The sequence below is a fragment of the Pseudopodoces humilis genome, chromosome 4, assembly GCF_049639895.1.
Source record: "Pseudopodoces humilis isolate 2021_Gansu_Grassland_sample_001 chromosome 4, ASM4963989v1, whole genome shotgun sequence".
Lineage (NCBI taxonomy): Eukaryota > Metazoa > Chordata > Aves > Passeriformes > Paridae > Pseudopodoces > Pseudopodoces humilis.
The window spans coordinates 69,382,716-69,410,179 of record NC_142203.1 but is presented as its reverse complement, the minus strand read 5'-3'; the positions used below and the strand labels follow the sequence as shown (position 1 = coordinate 69,410,179).

Genomic DNA, 27,464 nt, shown 5'->3' with positions numbered 1-27,464 from the left:
CAAGGAAATGAAAACACAGGGTAATGGGACTCTTAACAAAATCTTCTTGTTCCCGAGTCCATTTTACCAAAGGCAACTGTGCTATATTATCTCTATCATGTCAGGCTTTGTTTTAAAGCAGTTTTGGTTCCTGAATGTCTATATTCCCATTCAGATATAATTTCAGAATCTCCTTGATTTGAGTGGTGGAAGTCTCATAATTTGCATCTGAAATATTGAATCTTCTGTTACACTCGGCAGCAGAAATCCAGCAGTCTGAGAAGAAGGAAAAAGACAACTGGTTCTCTCAGGGTAGAGTCACTGCTCTATTTTCTTTCAGGCTGCAGAAGAGGGAGAGAGAGAGGGAGAGGAGGCACAAGCAGCTGAAGCAGCTCAGGCAGCAGAGGCAGAAGAAGCAGAAGAGCCTCCTCCCCCAAAAACACCAGAGAAGAAGCTTCCAAACCGGTTCAACTTCATTGAGAGAGGTTCAACTACATACCACAATCCTCTGCGGGTATGTTGCTGTTTCCTTCAGTGACTTGGAGGATCTTTCCTTTGTGAGCACATGTAGATCACCTGTATTTGTGTCATATCCTGTGACATGTCAATACTATTAGGAAAAAAGGTATGGTGGTTGTACTATTGTAAAACATCTGGTGTGATGAAAATGGTGACAGAAAATTTCTTGCCTCATGAGCTCTTGGACAGCCTACAAAAAGTTTTGATGCTACTGTAAATCTTTAAGCCTCTACTTGGATGTGATATTTTTCATGTGTATTTTCTCATCTGAAAAAGTATGGAGCAATGTTAGGGTAGCAGCTGAGTACTTTGAATGTGTGAAAGCAATTTCTGTTTGTCACCGTGTACTTTTATGGTCTTATACTTCAATTCTTATTAATGGATAAGAGATGTAAGTTCCCATATATTAAAAGGACAACAACTTTCACTTGTGAGCTCCTAGTCTGTCAGGACAACTCACCACTCCATTGGCCACTGAAACAGAACGCCACAGACGAGGTCCCCTGCCCTGAAGTAATCCTCCCAGGTGCTGGGAGCTGCAGCTGTCCCGGGAATCAAAGATTCTCCAGGAGTGAAGCCTTTTGGTGTGTCAGTGCCCCTGGGTGAGTACACCACTTTTTGGCTGGTGGCACTCCCAGGGGTGAAGTAGCAACCCTCCAGCACCTGGGAGGATTACTTCAGGGCAGGGGACCTCCTCTGTGGCTTTCTGTTTCAGTGGCCAATGGAGTGGTGAGCTGTCCCAATGGACTGGGAGCTCACAAGGAGGTTTGTGTGAAGAAGGGGGGTTGGTGGGTGCCCTGAGTGGAAAGGGAGTTGAGGGTGGTCACTGGGCCCTTTACTTTTAAGTTTCATATTTTGCCACAGGGGAGGGAGGATTTTGTTGTCCCTGACAGGATGGATGCTTGTCTGTCAGGGCAACAGTGGGAGATTCCTATCCAAGCTGTGGGAACCCTGGTGGGAGGCGGGCTGAAGTTTTCTTGGGGTTTGTTAAAATGTTTTGTCAGATGGTTGTTTTTCCACTTCCCACGTGTGTTCCCCAGAGAAGTAAAGACAGCATTTAACAAAAGCAGGAGATATTTCTGGGGACAAACGTTATCCTTTAAGGAAAATGATGGGAAGGTGGAAAAGCAACCATCTCAGTTTTCCCCAGTTCTTCCCAAAGCCCCCTTTCCCTCATCCCCTGATCCTAACCCTTTGTCCCCTAAACCAGGTAGGCTGGAGGGAGCAACCCACCAAGAGGTGCAGGGTTGCTACCGACTCCCTGGCTCCCCACAACCTCCTCGGTACCCTTGCCCTGGTGGCAAGGTGCCAGCTGCCAGGGACTTTTCCCTAACCCCCAACCAGTTCCCCCACTCCCAGTTAATAGCCCTTGAAGTTCTCAGAATGGTTTCCGAAGCTGTGCCCTTTCCATCATGGGTCACACCCTCTCCAGGAAAGCTGAAACATCCAAAATAGCAGCACCCATAACACCGGTGCCGGAGCCAGAGCTGGAGATTAAGGACCGTGCCCTTCCTTATGAAGAGGTTAAGAATTGTGCCCCTCGTGAAGAGGAGATTAAAGAAATGCACCCCTCCTGGTGACAAGATCAAGAACCGGAGGAGATTAGACTATAAAATCTTTTCAGTTTTGTTTAAATTCCTTAAGTGTTTGTTTCTAGTTTTATTTTATGTCTATCTGTTTAATATATTTTGTTATCAGATGCTTATGTTTTTAGTACCCCACAAAGCAAAGCAAGTGCACTGTGGGAGGTTAAGTTTTCTGTTATAAAGGGACAAGATTTTCAAATATGAAGTTTAAGAATTTGTTGTAATTTTATTAAGTAAATTTCTGTTATTATTTAATAGTAGATTTTGATACTAATGTTAATTTTAATAGTAGTGATTTTACATTTTCTATTAACTCTTTAAGTGAAGATGTGTTCATTCATTTAAATTTTATAATTTGTGATGTTTTATCCCTTATGATTAAGTCTCAAATGCTTTTATATTGCTTATTAATTTAGCTTAATAATGTTAATTTTAATTTTGTAAACTATTAAGTAATATTTCTGAAAATCTCTCTCTCTCCTTTCAAGGAGAAAGGGGGAGATGTTGCAGTGCATTTTTGTTTTGATATATATATAAAATATATATAACATATATATGTGTATATATATATAAAATATATATATAACATATATATGTATATATGTGTATATATATGTGTGTATATATATACATATTATATATATATAATATATATTACATGTATATATATTATTATATATTATATATATTATATTATTATGTGTGTATATATATGTATGTATATATATATATATAAAATTTGACTCAATTACCTTCTTTATTGTTAAATTGTATCCCCTCGCCTGTTAATGCTTTAGTCCTAGTTGTGTCCTTCTACCCCGGCTGCCAATCTACCCTGATACCTGCCCCTTGTTCCCGAATGTACCCTGTACCCCTCATTTTAAGTTGTCAATCCTCCCTTGTGCCAATCCCCTGCCTGGACTGCCCCCTTTGGAATTCCCCTATTCCTCCAAGCCCCACTGAACTATGTGCCCACTCTCCTCCCCTTGTGTTCCCCATTGGTTTATGTATTGTGTAACCCCACCTTGTGCTGCTCCCCTAAGTCTTCCCTGTTGGTTTATTATTTGTACACTCCCCTTGCTCCTCCCCCACATATAAGTTGCTGTACCCCTGTATCTTTTGTCTTTCCTCCCTGGAACCTTCAAGAGAATACATCCCTTTTGGAAGCCACGTGGAAGACCTCTGCCTCGTCCTTGCTCCTTCCCTCGATGCTGGACAGCCAGTGCCGTAGAGCATAAGCCCTAAGCTGTCCTGCTTTCCAGGAGCAGCCCACTCTTGGCCTGGTGCCGCGAGCTGGCTGGGAAAAATGTGCTTGTGCTTGTGTTAAGTATGGGCACTACAGTAACAAACTTATGTAACTGTGACAAATCTGTACTTCTTGCACATGATACATGTCCTTCCCACTCTGCATGCACTTTCCAATAAGTACAGGCTCAACCCAACCCTTACTCTCCTGTAAGCTTTTTTCTGAACCTACAGCCATTCCTTGTGAGCATATTTTCATGGGGCCTTCTGACTGAGCAATCCTAGTGTTGTTGGCTCCTGACAGAGTGCTCAAGCAGCTTCCTACATCAGGGATTCAAGTTTCAGAGAGAAAATTCTTTTGTTTTCCTTGCTACAATTGGAGTTTGTATTTCCCCAAAGAACCTGTCTGTTGTCTTATAGCCATTGCACCTAGGGTTAGATGTCTTTACATATGATAGACTTGGACAGATATATGAGATATATACTGTGCTGCTGGAGATAGATCTCAGGAGAGTTTGGCCAGCAGTAGGAAGCTTGATAGGAAGTTTGAGCTAAGATTCTGCATTGTTCAAAAATCCCAGTGGAGGCCATGGAATTTCTTATTTCTTTGTTCCCACATCTGCATATATTCCAAATTATTTAACTGGGACAAGCTTTTGTGTCTCTGTGTGATTCTGCATTTGAAAGCAGAATATAGACCTTAAATAGCTGCATAGTACTGTGGTGTGCTGTACAGGATGTACCACCTCTGAGATGTCTTCATTTCAGAGGTCAGTGAAGTGGCACAGGCAGCTTCTTAAAAATGTTCTGACACATCAGTTTTTCAGAAGAAGATGCTGTTCTTTTAAAGTAATGCTTCACAGAAATACATTAATTTATTTCAGAATGTTGATGTAAGGATGGTAAAAATATTATTTCAGTAACATCACATGAATTGTTTATAAGTTTCATTCTGTTCAATTCTTTTGTTCTAACTGTTGTATCTAACTGGCTCTTTTACATATAGGACAAAACTCTTCTAATTTGGTAAGATGTCATAACTGATACCATAAATGGAACCTTTTAAATGGTAGAGGTGAAAAAAAAAAACCCCACATTTGAACTCCTTCAAAATTAACTACTGAAATATTAGAAGTATGTGGGGAAAAATCAGAAGGTCTAGTGAACATGCTTTTAGTCCACAACAAAATCCTTTTGTAGTTGCACGATCACCACGATAGTGTTGTGCAGTGCTCTAAGTGTCATTTGGATATCAAGTTATTCGTGCAGACTGTTTCCACAGCTGGACTATGGCACTGCAGAGGGCTTCAATGCTGAGATCCTGCTTCTTCAATGCTTTTTCTTTTTTCAGGAAAAGGGATTGCAAACTGACCCTGCACCTTTTGAAACATTCTCAGACAATGTTAACCAGGTATATTTATATCTATATCTATCTATCTCCTTTTCATCTTTAAAGTTTTTTTAGAAAATATATTGGAAATTGAAATGTGAGAAGGTTAAAACCGAATTATTGTGTTTGTATTCCTTGCATTGGAATGAATTCCTTTACTGTGGCTTTGATCTCTGGTTTGAATCTGACAACAAACTAGTATGACCCTCTCCTGCCTTAATAGGTGAAATTTGCTCATGGTTTATATTTTTAAGTTTAAATGTTAAATTAGTTTAATTAAAGCAGTTTAGATGCTTTCCACTGGTTTATCTTTTGACAGCCACCCTGACCTGTCTGCTTTAGAGTCTTAAGTGAGTGGAAATAGGGAAACCACAGGTTGAGAGTAGTTTTGTATTCAGCAAGAGGTGGGCTGTAGCTTGCAGGGTACTGTCTCCTCTAGGGACATAGCTTCATAGCTCTATCTTGGAGTATTGTTAAGAATTTGGCATATGCAGGACTTGAGTTTTTACTTTGTCTAGGTTTAGCTGTATGCAAAACAGGTTTCTAAAGCCCAAAGCTTAACCAAATGAGAACTACAGCATAAGGAACATAGAAGACCTGTTGCAAGAGACTTTACTCTGTTTTATGTAGCAGATATGTGCCTATCTATTCATGATGAAAGGATCTGTAACATTTTCTGCATTCCTTAAAAAAGTAGAAAAATTATTTTGAATGATATTTCACACAAGAAGTACGTTACAACTTTCAGTGGAAGGGGAATCCGGCCAATTGTGCTGATTAACACTCAGATATTTGTAAAATGTAATTGTGTTTGTCACAGATATAAACATTGTTTCAAACTAGTGTATCAAACTGATATTGAAAACATCACTTTGTTACCAGTGAGTATAGGAACAAAAAGAAGACACTGTAACATAATGGCAGCAACTTGAAATGTGCTGTTACAGGGAAATGGTAGGAAGGGGAGTGAAAGTTATCTTTGCCAGGTTAAAACCTATTTTATTCCTGAACCTGAAATTGCGAAGTAGTTGGCCTGAGATCTTGCCTCTCTCCAGCTGGAGTTTTCTTCCATTTTTCTTCTGACAATGAGATGTCCTGAGACTTGGAACAGAGGTCCTTAAGATAATTAGCCCCTAACTAAGATTTGCATTAAATGTTTGAAAACTAAGAGGAAACGTTTTCCATTGATTTCTTTTAATATTGTTGAAATTTTTAGTGGGTCTAAAATAGTGTTTTTATATAAACTCTTTTTTCCCTTCATCTCTTTTGTCCTATCTTTTTAATGCTCACAGTTTCCTATTCCAGACTTTTCTGTTCTTCTCCTTCTCATACTTGTCTCATCTTTTGTCCTTTCCTTGATGTTTGGAACATCTTTCCATCTAATTTCTACCTGCAAATTTACAACACAATAAAGGGTTTCTTTCTTCTAAAGAGTTCTTCTACCTTTATTCCAGTGTTCTAATCTATATTCTATGTTTGAATCATACTCCCTATTCTAAAATATGTGTCAGATTGCCTTTTGTTTTGTCCTGAAAGAAATATACCTGCTTCAGGTACAATACTAGAATTTTAATACTAATGAATAATTCTTAAGAGAAATTACTTTTGGATCTACCCGAGTAAGACGTGTGTGGCATGTGGCATAGCAGAAGATGTAAAACTGCTCTCAGTTTCCATTTGATCATATGCTGCAGAGTTGGAGTCCAAATTTAAATTGTGTTAAGCAACTACAATTTAATTTTCCAATACCACATGAGAAATGTCATAAAGCAAATGTTTAATGCATGTTTTCTATTAAACACAGGAAACATTAATTAGCAATTTATTGATAATAATTATTAATAATTAGAAATTAATTAATTGACAAAAATTAGCCAAACACAAAGTCCTGCAAAAATAAAGGTATGGACGGAGTCAAAAGAGCAAGTAGAGTGTTGGAGGAAAGAAATTGTTAAGAATGCAGTAATGTCTTCTTAAAATAAGACATGCCCCATCATGCTTGAAAAATCTTGGATGTTAACTCTTCATTTTTTATGCAATAAGGCAGATGTTCAGCAAATTCCATCAGCAGTGGTACTGTTGAGATGAGTATCATATTTTTATGATGGTGTAGATGGCTATTCTCTGGAATATGATCAGGTCCTGATAAATCCTGCTTCTGTCTGTCTCTCAGTGGTATATCTATGATACCTATATGGAGGAACTTGAGAGAATGGAAAAGGCAAAAGAGAAAGAAAAAACAAAACCTGTGGTAGTAAAGAAAGAAGAAAAGAAAACTGGAAGAAAGTTATCCTATGTGGAGCCACCGGTATGTTGCATAATGTGGGGGAAAAGGTAGTTCCAAGTGGTGGTGGGTGCATCTGTAGAGTAAGTTAGGTGAAAGCAAATCATGCTGGCTGTTGTCTTAGTGGGCAAATACCTTTAAGAAACAGTGAGAAGTTACTTTTTGCTAGAAATTGTATTCCCCAAACAGTATTTCTCTTGTGCTGCATAAAACAGGATTTTGATTTTGCATAATTTTATTTTCAAACCTGATTACTGAGTGAGATATATAGCTTTTGGTTTTCATGCACTGTGTTTGTGTCACATTTTTGATTATATGAGGGATAAAAGAACTAAATAGGTAGAAACACCTGTGATTTTTTTTAAGAGCTGTAAGTGATGACGGTTTTACAAACAATGTTTCAATCTGAAAGGCACTGAAATTTAGGATTATTTCAAAATACAGCACTGTAGTAAAACACTTTTCACTATTTTTTAATTTTTATTTTTAATGATTTTATAGAACTACAATTCATACATTTTCTAATTATAGATATCTAAGTGGCATGCTTCTCAGAATATCAGGTGTCCTAACACCTGCCATGACCTGAGCTCATGCTGTGACCTTTCTGTGTGGGTGATACTGACTCCTAATCCAGAGTCAGGAGTAGCTGAGGACTGCTTGTGGGAATGACGCAGTTTGTTCTATCAAAGTGACAGTATCCCCGTTTTACAAATATCATCCCACTTAATACACTGAGTGTATGATATGTAGGACGATATGGCAACCCTGGAAGATTTTTTTCATGTTCCAGAATGTTTTCAAGGGGTTCAGGAAGTTTCTGTTATTGTTTATCTGGTTGGTTCTTTCTTCCCCAGTCTAAGGTAAATGATTTAGAAGGCAAACTGAAATAATTTCTATAATGACTGGAGCAAGATACCCTGAGAATCATAATGCATAATCATGTAAATCAGTCCAGAACTTGCTCCTAGAATAGGTGTAGATATATCAACATAAGTAAGAAATACACATACACATACACATACACATACACATACACATACACATATACATACAGACATATAGACATAGACATAGACACGCACACACACACACACACACACACACACATGTGTTTGTGTGTGTAATAGGAGTGGACTCCTGAAAGTGGCTTTAGCTCTTTCATACCATATGGCCAATACGACTGCAGAGGATTTGGCTGGTTTAGCCACGAAGCAGCACTGTGCCAGTATAAACCTTACAGTATAAACAGACTAGAAACGTGTTCTGACAGGCTTCTTCTTGTGAATTGTGCCATGGAAATACACAGTCCTTTTGAAAACCAGTAAACCTTTCACCTGAGTATGTTTCAGAGAATTAAGCCTCAAGTCAACAGGCTTAAAGGGTGGACTGCTAAAAACTGATAATGAAAATTAAATAAATATTCTATGAATGAAACCATATTGTAAAACACCTGCTGCCCACTCCACTGACAACAGTGGGAAATTGAAATCCAGTCACTTATGATATCTGTCCCTTTGGTGTTTTGCATTTCACACTTAACACTTTCCAGGGGGCTTGAAGGGAAGCCAAAAAGTTGGTGCACTGAATAAGTGAAAAGAAAAGCTTCTTTATGCAGAGCCAGTGTCCCAAACTGAGGTCCTCTGTGAAGCTGGTCAACCAGCCTGAATTATATGGAATGAATTCTGATTAATTCTTCCCTTATTAACTGGAAAAAATGCTATGTGAAGTACTTCAAGGCTCAGATCAGACTTACTACAGTCATTGTGTCTGTTCAGATATAGGTATACGGAAACTAAAGGTTGATGGCATCAGGATCTATATTGCTGGCCTCAAGTCAGCAAATGGAGAAGCAGGTTTTGTGGAGCTCCTAATTCACATGTTACATAATGCTAATTGAAACAGCTTTTCCAGTGGAGCACTTTTTGAGGCCAAACTGTGCTTGGCCATTGCTGAAGGGAACTGTGGAACATCAAGCAGGAGACATGGCTGATCTGGATCAAGCTACAATGGCTAGAAGCCACAATTAATTTCCACCATTGTTCTGGTCAGGCTAAGTATTAGTAAGAAAAACTGTGATAGCTACTGGGATAGCAACAGATTTAACCTAAGGGAAAGAAGAAGATAAAATGAGTGGCTATTACCACTGGTGGTCTCTCATGGAAGCTGTTGCTATGGTAGGAGGCCATGAAAGAGAAGCTTCAAGAACTAGAGCCACAGCTGGAGATGATGGTAGGAGTTAGTTGAGGATTTGAAAATGTAGTGAATGAAAAGAGAGAGAAAACAGTATTGGTATTGGTACTGAATAAGAGGTCAAAGGAATGCATGACTAGGAGAGAAAGGATGTGATCCATTTAAAAATGTGGTGAGACGAGAGGAGAGGAGAGGAGAGGAGAGGAGAGGAGAGGAGAGGAGAGGAGAGGAGAGGAGAGGAGAGGAGAGGAGAGGAGAGGAGAGGAGAGGAGAGGAGAGGAGAGGAGAGGAGAGGAGAGGAGAGGAGAGGAGAGGAGAGGAGAGGAGAGGAGAGGAGAGGAGAGGAGAGGAGAGGAGAGGAGAGGAGAGGAGAGGAGAGGAGAGGAGAGGAGAGGAGAGGAGAGGAGAGGAGAGGCTTCTTGCTAGGGGAGAAGAAGTAAAATGAAGCTGTGCATTGCTCTGAAGAATTAGGAAAAGCAAGAAAGACATGGTTTATCAAAGGAGAAGATAGAGGCAGCCAACAGGAAAAGAAGGGAGATAAACAAGGATTTCAATAGAAGGAAGGGTGAGAATTTTATAAAGAAGATGTATGAGGGAATAAAAGTTAGAATAATAGAAAGTATTTGACTGGAGACTCTGATGAGAAACTCCTAGAAATCTCTCCATGTGCCTTTCTCTCAAATGGATCTAGAGGGGAAAGGGTGTGCTACATCTAATAGCAGTGATACAACATTTGAAACTTTTCCTCAGTATTGTCAAGGCTGTACACAGACCATTGATAGCACAGAATACCAAAGAGGAATGATACGAAATTTTCTGAGCTGAAAATATCTGAAAGCAGAGATAACTAGGCAGAAGTGTTGTATCTGCCTGTCCTGCTCTTTCTGTTCCTGTACCATCTGTTTATGGTTCTGATTACAGGGAGGATACTCAATGATCTTAAAGGTCTTTTTCAACCCAGATGATTCTACGATTCCACAGTCCTGACCCAGAGATATGCTTGGTCTGATCCATAACCCTCCTTATATTCTTGAATGAGCTTAGAAATTACAGTATTTGAGGCAGAAGCAAAATGCAGAGTTTAATGTAATTGATGCAGGCTTGCTCCTCATACCCTGAGATGGCAAGGCATGAAACCACAAGTCTGACATTAAGGATTTTGAATGAATCTATGCAAAAAGGGGTGGAGCAATGTGATTGGACCGTAACAAGGATGTTGTATTCAAGAGAGGTAAAAATGGTACCATCAGTCTGACCTTTACAGCACATGAGGCAACAGAATTAATAAGGAGGAAAAAAATACAGAACACAGAGGGATTAAATATGAAATGGAATAAAGTAGCACATATTTACCAAAGGTAGGCTGTGTCCAAATAAACTCATCTCTTTTTTTAAAGAAAAGCAAGTTGTTTTCTTCTTGAACAAGGAAAGTAGAGGAAAGGTAATCTATCTGGAATTCTGTTAACTATTGCTATAGTGCCGTTAGGCAATTATTAGATATACCAGAAAAGTGGTTATTATTGCAGCTTGGGAGGGACTGGTGGAGTGGAAGACTTGTATCTAAACAATCTTTGGTAAGGAGCAGGCTTACAGTCTGTAATGACAGGGAGAAACATGAGTGTGTTGGTGAGTTGTGATGTGGCTATGAGAGACAAGTCTGTTGCTGGAATTTACCCTGTGATGAATAGCAGAGAAGATATTTATGTTATATAAGGTGGGCTGATACCTTTTCAGGAGTAGAACAGGGATATGTGATTTTGATCACTACCTTTCAAAGATGATTGATTGCAAACCTGTGTAGATATGAAAAATATCACAAGAAATCAAAAGCTTTAATATACAACACTAGAAAATCTTAGCATATTTATCTGTTAATGTTAGAGATAGAGAGACTACTAAGGAAGAGGATAGTATCAACAGAAATAGAGATGATGTCAACCAATTAGGGAAAAAATTAAAATATAAATTAAATTAAAATAGGAAATTTAAGCAGAAACTTTCTACAGTGGAACAGTCTGTAATCTCCTCTGAAACAGAGGTGGTTGATCGTTGTCCTAAGAAGTCAAATCAAAATTTATATTTAACAGAGAAATGTGCATCCCTGAATCTTGTGAGGTTCTGTCTCACTTGTCTATCTCACAGCAGCATTATCCTTATCTGAGATGTGCCTGGTGAGACAGCTCACAGGGTCATAAATATCCCTTGGAAGCTCTTGGATGATGGCTACTATTATTTTTTATATAACAGGTGAATTTAGAATGCAGTTAACTTTCACATTATGGTTCGCCTGTTCCTGGCCATCCTGAGGAATGCTTAGGTTTGTTACTGACTCCTCTGTCTTCAGTTTTCTGTTTGCAGTTTATCAGAATTAAAGGCAAAGAGTGTAAATGAAGAGATGAGTACACTTACTGAATTTAATAACTACTTGACATGATTCGAGCTGAGGGACTTTATTTGGGATTTACAGTTGGTGTTTACATTCAGGTGTTGGCTGGGCAACAGATGACAACAGCCCTGTACTGTGCTTCTTTCTTTGCAAACCAGGGGCTCTTCTAGTCACAGTGTATATATTGCTAGTGGTATGATCAGTTATTGCACTGATTTCAGGTGGGGTTTGTCTCCTGGATACGCAATTACACACCAGTAGAAGTTTTTTTTCATGCTTCAGTTTTATTGCAACTGGCCAGCTGCTAAGAGGCAAATACAAGACAATTGGTGATAAGGAATTACAGAGAAAGACCAAGACATTTTTTTCCAAAGCACTAGTCCATTATCCATCTTACATATGATTCAGTTAACATTATTGCTGTTCTAAAAATAATTTATGCACAGAAGGAAGCAAAACAAGTGTGTTATCCTATGAGCTCTCCTTGCATTTGGCTAGCTGGCTTAGAATTGAGCTAAGGTGGAAAAATGTGTTTCAAAAAGAATTTTTTTTTTTTTTGGAAGAAGAGAAATTAGGCCTAGCACTTCCTCTGAAGATTTATTTCAGCACCATACAGAACAAATCAAATCTGAAACAGGACAGGATATAAAGAGAAAATAACTTACTCTCATCCACTTAGAATGTCAACAATGTAGTAATGGATGTGTTGTTAACAGCATAGCTACCTGACAGAAAAGATGACTTAAAACTTTTTGGATTCATCTGGAGAGTTTCCTGCTTTGCAGGGAAAAAAAATGAATAATTGAATTGTTTCTGCATTTACAAGGTTGTTTTGTTTTTTGTTTTATTTCTTTTTAATGTATGGCCTGCTTTGCACTGACACCCCCCAAAAATAAAATTTGTGGAATCATAGTATCATAAATTCATGGAATGGTTTGGGTGGGAAGGGGCCTTAAAGATCATCTCATTCCAACCACTGTACCATGGGCAGGGAAACTTTCCACTAGACCAGGCTGCTCAGAGCCCCATCCAACCCAGCCTAGAACACTTCCAAGGATGGGACGTCCACAGCCTCTCTGGACAACCTGTGCCAGTGCCTCAACATCCACCCTCACAGTAAAGAATTTTTTTCCCTAATGTTTAATCCAAATCTGCTCTCTTTCATTTTAAAACAGATGTTGCTCACCCTGTCACTATACTTCCTGATAAAAAGTCGCTCCCCATATTTCCTGTGGGTTCCCTTTAGGCACTGGAAGGTGCTTTAAGGTCTCCGCAGAGCCTTCTCTTCTCCAGGCTGAGCAACCCCAATTCTCTCAGCCTGTCTCCATAGGAGAGGGGCTCCAGCTCCTGCTCTTATTCATGGCCTTCTCTCTGGGCTCACTCCAGCAGGTCCCTGCCCTTCCTGTGCAGGGACCCCAGCTCTGGATGCAGTGCTCCAGGTGAGTCTCACCAGAGCAGAGCAGAGCAGAGGGGCAGAATCCCCTGCCTTGATCTGCTGCTTTTCTCTGAATTTGGTTTCAAGTTCTACTTAATTTTTTCTAGGATGGGAAAAGAGGACTGCACACATTACTGGAAGTGTAAGCAAACCATAGATTTATAAAAAATGTAACAGTTTATAGAATTTTTTTTCTCTTTTGTCCTCTCATCTCTGTGTAGCCATATTAATTTCATGCTCTTTGAATGAGACTCAATCTTCCTCGAGTCTGTAGAGCCCAGGAAAGAAGCAGAGGGCTGGACACATAAGATGAAGTCATGTTCCTGGTTCTGACTGTGACTCTGTGGTGTAGTTTGGTCAAACTTTTCACTTTTTCTTTTCTTATTCAGGGCACTCTCTGAGCTGTGTCAAGGGTGGCATAGTGTTGTCACTATGAAGGAAATCTTGCTGCGCTGGCAGCCATCAGTTCATAGTAGGGTTTGAAGATTAAAGGCTTTGAAACACTGGTGGGGCTTTGGGGCAGCAGTAGTGGATGGGGATTCAGGTACTTAGAGCAGCAAGCTCTCAGAGCACTTTGTATATGCCTTGGCATTCTGACATCATTGCACAGAGCTGTGATGATATCATACTTATATGGTCCAGCACTGTGGACTTTCAAGCTTTGTCCTTCCCACTGCTGGCACCCACGCTGCTTGTTCTTCTTTCTAGTTAGTCCAGTTTGCATTTCACTAGCGGTAACACATACACATACAGAGTATAGGGAGCACACTCACAAAAAATAATTGAGAATGGTGTTTAGTAAGATATGGTGGTCAGCCACAGGGTTCTGTCAGATAAGCATATGAACCAGCCACCTTCTGACAGACAAACGCCCCTGCTGGGGTCACTTTTCTCCTCTTATCCATGGATGTGTGAATGGATCAGGTTGGAATTACCCGGTGATTTACTGAAGGACTCCTAAATCCTGTGGTGTTTACTTAATGCATGAGACCTTAGTGCTCTCCAAGTAGAGATGAGAGAATGCTCATTCATGATCAAGCCCCCCTGATTTCATTACCAAATCTGATGAACTGTTACACAGAGTGAGATGGGGGAGGAATCATGTATGTCCTTTTAGGGCATCCTGTCAGGAGTTACCCTGAAAGACAAGACTCTTATCTACCTTTATAGGTAAGTACCTGTATTGAACTAAATCAGGAATAAACACTGAAGTTACCACAGATCAGCTGTGGATGGCATTTTGCTAAATTTATAATAAAACAATTACATTTTTTCAAGCACCTGTATCATTAGATGCTGGTATAACACATATCAAATTAATCTGTATTCAAGATCAAAGGACTCAAGTTTTTCAGTCACATGAGGCCTGAGGCACCTGTAAACAGTCAGGAAATACAGTTTCTCTTCCTTTCTTTTTTCTTCAGCACGTTGATTCTCTAAGCAAGGTTGCGAAGGCTGCTAAAATAGCGGAACGGATGGTGAACCTGAACACATTTGATGACATTGCACAAGGTATGGCCCTCTGGGAGGTGCTCCTAACTCAAGTCTGAAGTGTCAGTCCTGCAGATAAGTACCTACGGCCACAGCAAGGACAGGACAGAACAGAACAGAATAGAGAAACAGAAGTAAAATGAGCAGTTCTAGGAACCTGCTGACTCACTCAAGGCAAATAGTTCATCAGACCATGGACATGCAAAGAGCATGCCACATTAGCCCTGCTCTGAGCTGGCTGGGGAACAGCAGGTCTGGTGAGCACTGCCCTCCCTGCAGCACTTCCTTCCCTCAGCAGGTACTTCACTCCTGGATGCAGGTGCTGGTGACAGCAGCCAGAGCAGAGCTGATCCCTGTTCACATACCAACCATGGCTACGTACTCAGTCTTGATGTCATTTTGCAAGAGTAATTTTGCTGTCTCTGCTCAGCTTCCTCCTGCAGGGCCATATGTAGCTCTGGGAGTGGCCTGAGGTCACACCTTGCTCAGGGCTTCTATTTTCTTGTTAATCCTTTGTCTGCTGATCATCAGTTTGATTATTTATTTTTCCTTGGTGTGAGAGGAATTGGTAAAACGCATTTAAAGGGCTGAACTTCTGGTTTGGAGTTAGGACTTAAGAACTCAGGCAGATTTTACATTAACAATTGGGTAGTGCAGAGACTGTGAGGGTAACCAATTGCCTTTTAAAGCTTCCATGACACTGAACTGTGCTTTTTTATTTCTGATTTATATAATGGGACCTTTTCCTCGGTTTTTTTTTTTTGTTTTGTTTTGTTTTGTTCTGTTTAGATTTTAAATATTTTGAGGATGCATCAGATGAATTCAGAGGCCAGGAAGGAACCCTCCTCCCACTCTGGAAGTTCCAGTATGAAAAAACCAAGAAACTTGCAGTTACTGCCATCTCCTGGTAAGTCTCTTCATTCCAAACTTAATCTCGACTGTTGAGCAGGGGAGTGGAATGGAATGTAAAGGCATCTTATGAAGGCTGATTTCTCTGGGAACATGACTTTGATTTATTACAGTCGGTTGCTTGGGCAACACTGAAATGTGTCTGGTGCTTCTGGTTGCAGAGAAGATTGTGTAAGGCTGAATGTGACAGGCTTGTGCCCCTCAGCACAACCTGGTGGCAGAGCAGGCTCTGTGCAGCACTGGGAAAAGGTGCTGGAGTGTGGTTAGCAGGGAAACCACACTTCCTTGGGAAAGCTGGGAGAGATGTGTCATGTCTTTGGACAGTATGTTTTAGGAATCAGCCTTGCACAGGGTAGCCCCAAAAATCCTGCTTGAGAGTGCTTGAGAGTGTTGACCAAACACTTCTTGAGCTCTGTCAGGCTTGGTGCTGTGACCACTTCCCTGGGGAGCCTGTTCCAGTACCCAGCCATCCTCTGGGTGAAGAATCATTTCTTAAGATCCAGTGTAGCTGTCTCATCAGTGTAGCTGATGCAGCTTGATGCCATTGCCTTGGCTTCTGTCACTGCTCACCATGGAGAAGGGATCAGTGGCTGCCCCTCCTTTTCTCACAATGACGTTTTAACTGCATTGAGGTCTCCCCTCAGTCTCCTCTTCTCCAGGCTGAACAGACCAGGTGACCTCAGCCTCTCCTCACACAGCTTCCCCTTCAGACAAGAGAGGTATTTGTGTATTGGGATCTTGCACAGTTCAGTGCAGTAGGCATTTGCCCTGCTGTCCACTTTTACATATTTGGTCAGTTCAAAAATGATCACTCATACTTTCAAATCAACTTTCTTTTGTTCTGAGATATTATAGCTATGGTTATTACTTTGAAGAAAACCCACTTATAACCAACACAAATGAATCCTTTCACTTTTTAACGTGCTCAATCCTCCTCAGAACTGGCTTGGTTCATGCATTGAGCATGAGATATACCATACCCTGCCCTGTGCTTGCCTGCAGTTAGGCCTCCTCTTGTTTGCGTGAGCATGTTTGTGCCTTGACAAGGAGAATGTATGGAGAGACAGAGCAGGATTGCCATCTTCTGCCTTTCAAGCCACTGTGGTATTATGTAAGAGAGTATCAAGCGTGCTGTAGAGTAACAATAAAACAGTAAAGCAGTAAAAATGGAAAGCAAAATTGGGAGAAAAGGCATCTTTAATAGGTAGTTTGTACTGCTGTTAAACTTGTCTCCAGCAAATTATAACAGAAAAATTGCTCTGAAATTGGAAATATTACTCCAAACTGCTTTATAGAATAAGCTTTTCTAATTCAATTTTTATTCTCTCATATTTAGCAGTGATGGTGCTTTTAGTGAAAAGGACAAGAGCATTAGTACGCCTAAGTATTAGCCCAAATGAGAAAGGAGAAGTGAAAAGAGAAGTGGGTTTATGTTATCAATTCACAGGAGCAAGTCAGAGAAAATACTCATTAGATAATTTCCACGTGTTCATTTCATGGAATTGTTACCCACTGGTTGTGCTGTGTGAGCTCAGGGATAGCAACAAAACTGATCTTTGTCCCATGGAAACCCTACCTGCAGTAACCTACCAGTCACAGAAGAGGTTGTAGAGAGGGTAGATGTTTTTCAAGTAAAGGGACGTTAGATGACATAGTAGACAGCTAATTGCTCATTGTCAGTGTTTGCCACAAGAAATACACTGTTCACCATCTGGGTCAGAAGGGAATTTCCCTTCCTGATTTGTGGTTATGATCATGAATTTATGAACTGATAGCTGTCTCTGGAAGCATCTCTCATAATTTAGTAACAGGTAGGGAAAGTGAGTTTATTGATTTAGAAACTCTTTAATTCTTGCCACTGAAAGATGGGAACCAATATATTCCTGCCTTTTCACTTTCCTCAGAGATCTCATTTTTAAAAGTAAACTTTCCAAAACTATGAAATGGATAAGCCAAGAGATTGACATGTCTGTCCTTTTATCTTTTTCATCTACTGTTTTGATCTTCTGATGTTGTGTTTTTTGGACAAGTTACTCACAAACTTTATTAGTGCATATGGGCAAAGGGCAGAGTCTTCAGACTGAGTGCAGTCCTGTGAGAGTGGACTCTGAAGTTAATGTGTGAAACACTATGCATTGCTGTGGAACTACATGGTTAATAATAAATGCAATCTTATATATATTTTCTCATTACAGGAATCCAAAGTACAAGGACCTATTTGCAGTGGGGTTTGGCTCTTGTAAGTATTAAATGCAAAAGAATCACTGAGAGATCTAAAATATTTAACAAGTACTCTGAAATCAATTCAGACAATCCTCTGAGGCATGGATTGCATCTCATAGCAAGGACTCACCTAATTTCATAGCAATAAATTGAGATTTAACTCAATACTGTGATTAGGGCTTTCCATTCCATGACATGAACATCCAGAAATACATAGGCATAGGCAGCAATTGTTGTAGGACTAAACCAAATTTAAAACAGGATAATGCGATATGTAATGGAATTGCTGAACTATTCTTCCTTCCTTTGTGGTCTGGAGAACAGAAGTATACGTGGTTTCAAAACAGTTTAGATAGATTCATGGAGGACCAGTTTGCTGTTGGAGGGATAAACCACCTGATTCAGTAAGTTGATAGCTGTGGTTTGCTGGAAGCTTGAGTACATACAAGGAGACAGACCTATGTTTGCTGATGTTCTCTGTTTAAACAATTTCTACATGTTGGTGTAAGATACTTGGCTAGAGTGGCTATAGGAACCTTTGGTATTATCCCAAATATGTATTCATTCTTGTGTCTTTTTCTGTGCTCTGACAATAGACCAGATGGGTTTTCTTCATTTATACCGGTAAGGACTGTGCTCTGCTTGCAATATTGCAATATTTCATTTTCCTTTTAAATTTACATTTTTCTTTTGACTTTCACTCCATCTGAGCTCTGGAAATGTTCTGTTAGTTTGCCAAGAAGCCTAAATTTGCCTGACACTTTTTAATTCAGTAGGCAGCAGCTATTCTGAAGAGCAGATTAGAATCAGCTTTTGGAAAAGAAAGCATGGTGTGAAGTGCTCAGGATGTCCTTGCCTTGTACAGGACAGTAAAATCTTATTGTTCTCACATCCCTGTACTGAGAGAGTGCAGAAATTTAGCAGTGCCTTCCCACTGCCCTGCCAGCCAGGTGGCAGAGGAGAGATACAAGCTCAAGGAACGTAATCTCCCTGCTTAACCTCTTCAAGCTGTTGTTCTAATTTCATACACTTTGTACACTGGGCAAAATCAGTGTGCTCTCTGGGCTGTCAAAAGTACCAGTTAGTTCTGCCAGGGTCCATTGCGCCAAAGGCAATACAGAAATGCAAGGGGAAGGAGACTCTTTACTCAGTGGCTTGCCACGTAAGTGGACAAGACAGTCAAAAATCTTCTTGTCCCATTTTGATAGAGGACAGAGGGCATAGCTTGTCTAAGCCAGCTGAAGACAACTAGCAGATGAGAGCTGAGTCTCTGCTCTAGACTCCCCCTTTAGTCAGCACAGATAGACCAGCACATCCATGGGCCATCCATCCTGATGTTCAAGGGAGGAGCTGACTGGGTCTCTGGAAGAGGTAATCCCTCCTCACAAGAGAGGCAAAGCACCTAGCCTGGGTGCTTGTCTCTTAGAAGACTAAAGTGAGGTGAGATAAATCCAGTCCAGAGGAAATGATCCAAGACTCACACAATGGCTGGGATATCTTTGGTTCTGTTGTGGCCATCATTACATCACCAGTCTTCTGTGCAGCAGGCATTTGGGAGCACTGCCAAAATACAAGTAACACATTTGTCCTACTGCCTGAAGTGTACTTTTTGAAACAAAAGATCCCTTGTTTACTGTGAGTTGACACCACTCCAGAGTGGTGGGCGCTTTCTTTACAGAAAGGCCCCTAGCCTCTCCCTTGCTTTTGTACCCTCTTTCTGCAGTCTTCTCCAGTGATTTATTTGATGGGGTTTCTGATGCTAACGGTGCTTCTTTGGCATGAGACAGTCTCTTCTGAACAAGGAAATATTGTCATTATAATTTGCAATTCAGGGTTTATTCTGCCTGGCTGGAACTAAATTTTATTCCCATGAGGAGGAGCTGTCTTTCTGTTTTTGTTTTTGCATAAACGAGATTCTTGGGTTTCTGGCTATACTGACAGCCTTCAGTGTAGGGTTCAAAGAGCCTCTAGTGGATGTTGGGCTTGTGTTCTGCCTTGCTGATGGGAACACTATGAATACAAGCTCAGGTCTTTGCCATCACCTCAGTTCATGTTCCAAAAGCAATTGTACCTCTGACAGGCTTCAGAGATGGCTTTTTATGTGCAGCTCCAACTGCCAGCCCATGAGCTAAGTAGGGAAAAACATTGTCTCTATGGCCAATGTATTTTATCCCACAGTTTCTTTGGATTTGATGGATGTAACTTGCCACTCACAAGAACTTGTGAAGAGTACAGACTCACACACAAAGCACTGGGAATCTGAGGTATTTGGCAAAGATGTGTGCTCAGTTCTTCACAGTCTGAAACAGGGCTTCATGCAGGCAGAAGCAAAGCAAGTAAAGATACATACACTGTTCTAGTGTAAAATCAGCATAAATAATACTGGCACAGGGTCCTTACACTGGTGTGACTGCATCCAGAGTAAGAATTGCTGCAATTTTGTGATCAAACTAAATCAGTGTCAAGTACAGACCAGAGATTTCATTGAGATGAGCTGGCTCTTAGTAGATGTCGTGAGGCTCGCCGAAGCTGGAGAGTAATGGTGGAACACGGAATATAGTACATCTCTGGTTGTACTCTCCTATAACACAGAGACAGGTAAATACAGGGACATTGGGCATACTTACTGGACTGTCTTGTATTTTCCCATTTCTCAAATGAACTGCCCAATGACCATGGATAATCTTTTATTTCCTGCCCTGCACTGAGGTGGATGGATGGTTGGTCACAAAGGATAAGTATGCAATAAGGATATTCCCAAAAAGGACATGCTTAGGGTGCTTCAGAATGAACAGGGAGAGGAAAAAATGAACCAAGTGGCTTTAACAGCAAGGTACTGCCTCTTCCTGTTTGCCTCTCTACTTTATAGGCATTTTCAGAATCAGGCACTGTAATTAGAGATTAGAATCAAGAAAATGAAAAGTAAAACTAGCTCACTCACAAAAAATCATTCTGCAGGGACTGAGAGGAGATATGCATAGAGATAGGCTATTTGTCTCCTCTTTTTCTTCAAGACGCCTCATTTCCCTCTATCTAGAAAACAAATAGTGGAAAAAATAATTAGTAGTGAATTCCCAATCCACTACTCACTCAAAAGATTTAATAAAAACTAAAATGAGCTTCATGTTACACCACTTAGGTTTGTACACAGCCTGTTTCAAGCCCCAGAGACTTGTTCTAGGCCAAATACTTTGTTTTCTAGCAAAATATTTTTCAGCTAAATATGAATTTTTGACAGACACAAGTAAAGCATCATAGAATCATACTGTGGGTTGTAAGGAACATTAAAGACTCAGTTCAAATCCCCCTGCCACTGGCAGGAATGCCACCTAGTAGATCATGTTGCTCAGGATATCAAACTAGTCCTTGAATACTTCCAGTGATGGGATATCCACAGTTTCTCTGGGCAGCCTGTTCCAGAGTCTCAACATCTTCACAGTAAAGTATTTATTCCTAATATTGAATTTAAACTTTCAGTTTAAGAAGTTTATCCCTTGTTCTGTCACTATCTGCCTATGTAAAAAATCACTCTCCATCTCTTTTATAAGCCCTCTTTAAGTACTAGAAGGCCACGGCGTGGTCTTCCCAGAGCCTTCTCTTCTCCAGGTTCTCAGCCTGTGTTCTGATCACACCTGTGATCTCGTCTGTATTCACTCCAACAGATCCATGTCTTCCTTGGTCTCCAGAGATGATCATCAGTCAGTGTAAAATGGAGTGGGAGGTTCTAAACATTGAGGAGACAGAAGCTAAAGAGATTCTGTGATGATGATGTCTAAACTTTGGCTCCCCTACCCAACTTCTTGACTATTGGGATTGAGAGCTCTTGCACCCTAAGAAGTCTCTAAATGTCTCCCAGCTCTCATTCAGTCTTTCATCTCTGAGAACATTTTCCCAAAGGGTCACACATGCTAATCCTCTAAACAGCCAAAATTTTGGCTCTGGCAGTGAAATATTTTTTAATCCAGTTAGTGTGTGCTCTGCTGATTGAATTTAAGTTAAAATCAAATCTTATTATATACTTAACTGGATTCTGAATGGATGCATTCATACTTTTGCTGGCACAGTTATTCTATCAGTCATCCTGACAAGAGGGATGGCAGTTTTGACAAGACATTTACCCTGTCCTTAGGTCTAGGGATCCAGATAATAGGTGAGATAATTCAGCAAGATTGGAGTCCTTACACTGAAAGAAGCCCACTGCATAAGGTCTGTGATCATTAATTCATGTTAACTACTTGTTAGCTGATCCTGAAATGTATATAAATCCTTCAAGTTTTCTATGAGAAATAACATATTGAGAACCATAGAATCATAAAATGTCCTGAAATGGAAGGGACCCTGAAGAATCATGAAAGGCTACCTCCTGGCACAGGATCATCTCTAAGAACCCCACCATGTGCCTGTGTTTTCTAAATGCTTCTTGAGCTCTGCCAGGCTTGGTGATCCGTTCCTTGGGGAGCCTGTTCCAATGCTCAACCACCCTCTGAACCTTGTGATGATATCCAACCTAAACCGCCCTTGACACAACTTCAGGCCATTCCCTCAGGCCCTGTCACTGGTCACAGAGAAGACATCAGTGTCTGCCCCTCCTGTCCCCCTCATGAGGAACTTGTAACTACAATGAGGTCTCCCCTCAGTCTCCTCCAGGCTGAACAGACCAAGTGACCTCAGCCTCTCCTCACACAGCTTCCCTTCAAGGTCCTTAATCATCCTTGTTGCCCTCCTTTGGACACTCTCTAATAGCTTCATATCCTTGTATTGTGGCACCCAAAACTGCCCCCAGCACTCGAGGTGAGGCTGCCCCAGTGCAGAGCAGAGCGGGACAATCCCCTCCCTTGCCCAGCTGGCCTGATGCCCCCAGGACAGGGATGTCCCTCCTGGCTGCCAGGGCACTGCTGGCTCATGTTTAAGTTCTCATCAACCAGGGCCCCCACGTCCCTTTCCCTGGCACTGCTTTCCACATCTCATTCCATAGTCTGTCTGTACATCCAGGGCTGCCCCATCCCAGAAGCATAATCCATCACTTGTGTCTGTAAAACTTCATACGGTTGCTGATTGCACATCTCACTAATGTTTCAAGGTCTCTCAACACGGCCTCTCTGCCTTTGAGGGAGAAATCAGCTCCTTCCAATTTAGTATCATGGACAAACTTCCGTAATATTCCTTTGAGACCTATGTCCAAATTGTTTATGGAGACATTGAAGAGCACTGGGCCCAAGAACTGCAGAACCCCACCAGTGACCAGCTGTCAGCCTGATATAATCCCATTTACTATAACCCTTTGTGTCCTATGCATCAGCCAGTGTTCACCCACTCCATGATGTAACTATCTATCTGCAAGCTGGACATTTAGTCCAAAAGGATATTTAGGGAGCCCAGATCTTTGATACATTAGAAAACAATAAAAAATAGAACTGAAAATAATTTAAAGTTATTATTAAAGTTATTAGTCCATCTCCATACAAGATAATACTTTATTTAAAACATGGTGTGAGGTCTAAACTCAGTCCACCTAATGATGATTGTGTGCACTATAATTCCTGTCATCATTGACGGCATAGCCCTGTAGATGACAGGCAATCCTTGTGACAAGGACAGAAATGTATGTTTGAGAAATAAAACATTAGAAAGCCTAAAAACTTTGATTTAACAGTGTAGGCTGTGCACTTAAGAAGGCTCAGTGTTACAAAATGTGCCAGATGTTTGCTTGTGTTTTCTTCTCTGCAGTGGTAGATTTAAAGGTTGTGATGTAGGATGTGGAACATAATCTGGAATGGATTTACATAACAAGCTGCAGTTAAATTTGGTATTTTCTGATGAATGACCAAAGAGCTTTAACTAAAAGCACCAAGTGGATTGAATTCTGCCTAAAAACGTCAGATCTTTGAAGCAGCTCTCAGAAAGTCTCTTCCAGTATGTTTATGTATTTAAATTATGTTCCCAGAACAGGCAGAGAAGACTCCTGGGAGCAGAAATCCCTACTAATCTTTCTCTAAGCCACATGAATTTGTTTTTATATTGGGAATAGAGATTTAAGACCTTGCCAGACAGAGAGAAAACATTTTATATTTCTTGGATGAAATTTTTTATCTAGTGTAAGGCTATGTGTAGATACAATTCATGTGAGGGGACTGCTCTGGAGAGGAGAGGCTGGCATGTCCCCAGTCACATACTGGCCTGTGTGCTGGACCAGGTACAGCACTGACTGTCAGATTTTTTAGACTCCACAGTGAAGCTATTGAAGTTTTCTGAGTCAAGTACTACAAAAGGCTGATAGAGATTCATGTGGCCCACACACCTCACTCAAAGAGAAATTCATGTTGCAGTCTGGATTCAGTTTGGTGTTTGTATGCTGTAACAGATTCCAGCTTTGGGAAAGTGTCTTCACGTTCATTCAGTCATGTCCCCAGTGTGCAAGTTGATAAATACTTCTTCAGTGATAATAGACCCATGAGGCTCACTCTCTGTTTTTGTTAACAGGATTGAGAACTGCATTGTACCACTGCAGAGTTTGAATGTTTCCTTTTAATTGTGAATACATTTTTTATTGATATTTTGATATTTGTACTGTAAATTGGAAGACTGTCCCCTTTTTCAAATGCTTGTGATGCCAGCTATTAAAGGTAGTTGGTACAAGATTAGTGAGATCTAAATATCAGTAGTGAAATTATGTTGAGAAAAAAGACAATCAGAAATAAAACATAATGATTGCATAGTCACCAGTGATTTTAACTGATTATACTTAACTTGCTACTGTAAGAGGATATTACAGTACAGAAAACAAGCATCAGTAGAATAAGCAGAGAGAATTAAAAGGGAATTTGTTAGTCTTATTTGTGAATTGCTGTAGAAGATTTGTATGGGCACTGAGTATCCCCACAAGAAAAAAGGAACACCCTGGGGTACTTGGGCTTGCTATGTACTAATTTAAGAGTGCTGTTTGTGCTATGTGACTTTTAAAAGCTGAAAGGAATTTTCCATTAATATATTGTATTAATTAAAAGAGGCTGCTGGGGAATAAAATAAGAAATAAAATGTAGCAATCAGATGTCTCTTAGGCAAGCATATCAAAAGCCATTAGTAACTAGGTCTAATGATAATCTATTATTTTATCCATGAAATCACTGATGACAAAAAGTTTCAATGAGACAAACATCTGGGAGGTGTCAGAAATGGAATAACCATTTAGATCCCATTTGTAGCAGAGTACAAGGTATCACTCTATGTTGTGGTGTTCAAAAAACTTCAAGCTGCATACACATACAGAGGGAAGCCTTATTTTCAGGAGCAATGATTTTTTAAAGTTTTGTATAGAAACCCCAATGCTGAACTTTATCACACTTCCTTGGATCTATAGAGCAAAAGAGGAACTGAGGGATTGAAAGAACTTTTAAATGCAGTTTTTAATACTGAAATGACTACTTTGGAAAGGCATGCTTATCACTTGTGACATGCCAAGGACAGGGATGACAAATTGGGAAGGGTTCAAAAAAGAAAGAATGATCTAAGAGCAGGGCAGCTGACCTGGGAAACAAATTTAAGGAATTCAGTTTGTTCAGCTTGTCAAAGAAAAGCTTATTAAGTCATTGGATTGTGGTCTGTTAACTCCCTGTATTGGGAAAGCAGATCATATAACAAAGGGATCTTTAATCTGGCAGACAAATGATGTAACAAGATCAAAGAAAAGCTGGAGCTACATGAATCAGGCCAGACAATGTGTAACTCTTAATAGCAGATGAGCAATTGAGAACAATTAATTTTGGCATTGAGAACAATTAATTTTGGCATGTGGTAAATTACCATCTTCTGGAGAATGTAAAATGTGGAAATTTTAAAGATATTATATTTGTTCTCTGAAGTTTTGATCTGTTGCAGATATGATTTCTTCATTTAAAGATTTAAAGTGGTGAAATCTTTTGTCCTCTATGCATTATATTCTTCAGGATTCTGATTTATTCACCCTTCTAAACTTTTTAGGAGCTTCTTTCTGCACTGTCTCCTGTCTGAGGCTTCAAAGTTAATTTGCAAAACATTTATATCCTCCCCCATGGTCTGACAGTCTTTGAAAAACCTCCCTAGTGGAATCACTGATAGAAATTTAAGCCATCATACATCCGGTTTATGGAGATAACCAATTGTGGTCAATTAAAGGTAATTACAATTAAAATTACACTTCAAAATCTGTTTTCCAAATACTGATTGTCTCTTACCACATATGGAGGGAGAGAAAGGATCTATTATACTATCAACTCTATTAGTAATCATAACCTAATTACCATAATACATTAAGTGAATCATATGAAAGATGAATTTCATTTGGAGACTTAATTACTGATTTGTAATATAAATTCTGTGAGCTTGCCTGGTTTTTCTGAGCCTTAACCTTTTAATACACGTAATTTTCAATCAACTCACAATATTAACTTTGCTGTAGCATTTTGTTATGCATGAAATAGTAAAGAATTCCATTGTCGTGTTTGGGAAAAAACTGTATTAACAGATTTTCTAGATCCTGGGAGCTTTTCTAGATCAAAGGAGCTGCTGAGCCATCCTGTTGTGTCTCCAGTGCATTGCAGGCCATTAAATTCCACCTACTTACCTCTCTGTGTAGCCCAGTTAGTTTGATTAGTACATTTTTATCCACAGGAGACAAAACACTTGTGTACCGTAGAGTCTTACCTGTTCAAAAAAACTAGTCTGACACCTTTCCTTTCTTAGCTTTGTCTCTGGAAATGGCTTCATTTAAGTTACTGTAGGAATTATTTTCTTAGCATTTGCACATCAGAATCCAAGGATTGACATATTAACTCCCTTTGTCATCAATGTCAAGGGGATGGTCTTGTGATGAAAATCTGCCAAAAGACTTTCTAACCATCCCTACTGAGACAACCCTTGGCTCAGTAGGAGAAGACAGTCAACAGATACTGAGGACAGACAAAACAGTTCTAAACTCTCTTAAAAGGATCAGTTTTTGCTTTATTTTAGGGATTCATTTCCCCACACACAAATCTTATGCCTGTGTTCTATCACATAAACACTATTTGCTTTTTTATTTTGCCTTCCCTCCAAATACTAAGTTTACATTTTCACCACAGCTTGACTTTTCCATAGCAAAAGTTCTGGAATGAACTTTACTTCTCACACTCTAGTCTAAATAGCAAAAAAATTTGTCAGGCCCTGAGGCTATACTGGCCATTTTCACCACTGTATCTTCTCAAGAGCAGTGGGATGAGTCCTGGCTGCCCACTGTACTGCTGGCCACATTATTGTGCTTGGGTATCAGCTCCCTGTCTCTAAGGGAGTAGTAAGTGATTCCTGCAACCAACCCTGACACATGATCTGTTTTCCTGATAATCCAGTGCTTAGGTCAGTAAATAGCAAAGCAAAATCTGTATAAAACACAAGCCAGCATTACTTAGCTGTAATGTATTTACATGCCAGTTACTTAACTATTTTTCCATTTCACTTTGTATTTTAAAAGGCTTGATTTCCTTCTGTTTGCTTTATATTTCATAGTTGAAACCTTGATATGGGGTACAAAGCAGATTTCTTAATCTGGGTGCTTTGGCTTGTATCTGAGAGATAACAGTAGTAAGACCAAAGATCCAGCCTTCATTTTACTCTTTGCATTATAACTTCAAGGATGAGGTTTGGTAACTTGGGAACATTCACAAAAAATAATTATTTTTTAAAAATTTTTTACCTTACAATAGTTCAGATTTGTATGTGACTTCAGAGGAATTCCAGAGAGTCCATGTAAGGGAAAACTCAATTAATTAATTGGTTTGGCCTCCATAGTGCTCTGTAGGTGAATCAGGGCTGAA

The 27,464-nt window shown here is 40.0% G+C and overlaps 1 protein-coding gene across 1 annotated transcript in view; it reads left to right on the top strand.

The window, feature by feature from the left end:
* The window catches only part of DNAI1 (dynein axonemal intermediate chain 1), a 143,185-nt gene that overhangs the window by 20,540 nt on the left and 95,181 nt on the right, over positions 1-27,464 (top strand). Inside the window, exons 7-12 of the mRNA XM_088054323.1 lie at positions 320-493; positions 4,681-4,740; positions 6,893-7,027; positions 14,442-14,529; positions 15,298-15,415; positions 17,613-17,656. Coding sequence (XP_087910449.1) covers positions 320-493; positions 4,681-4,740; positions 6,893-7,027; positions 14,442-14,529; positions 15,298-15,415; positions 17,613-17,656 — 619 coding nt within the window. The remainder of the gene's footprint in view (positions 1-319; positions 494-4,680; positions 4,741-6,892; positions 7,028-14,441; positions 14,530-15,297; positions 15,416-17,612; positions 17,657-27,464) is intronic.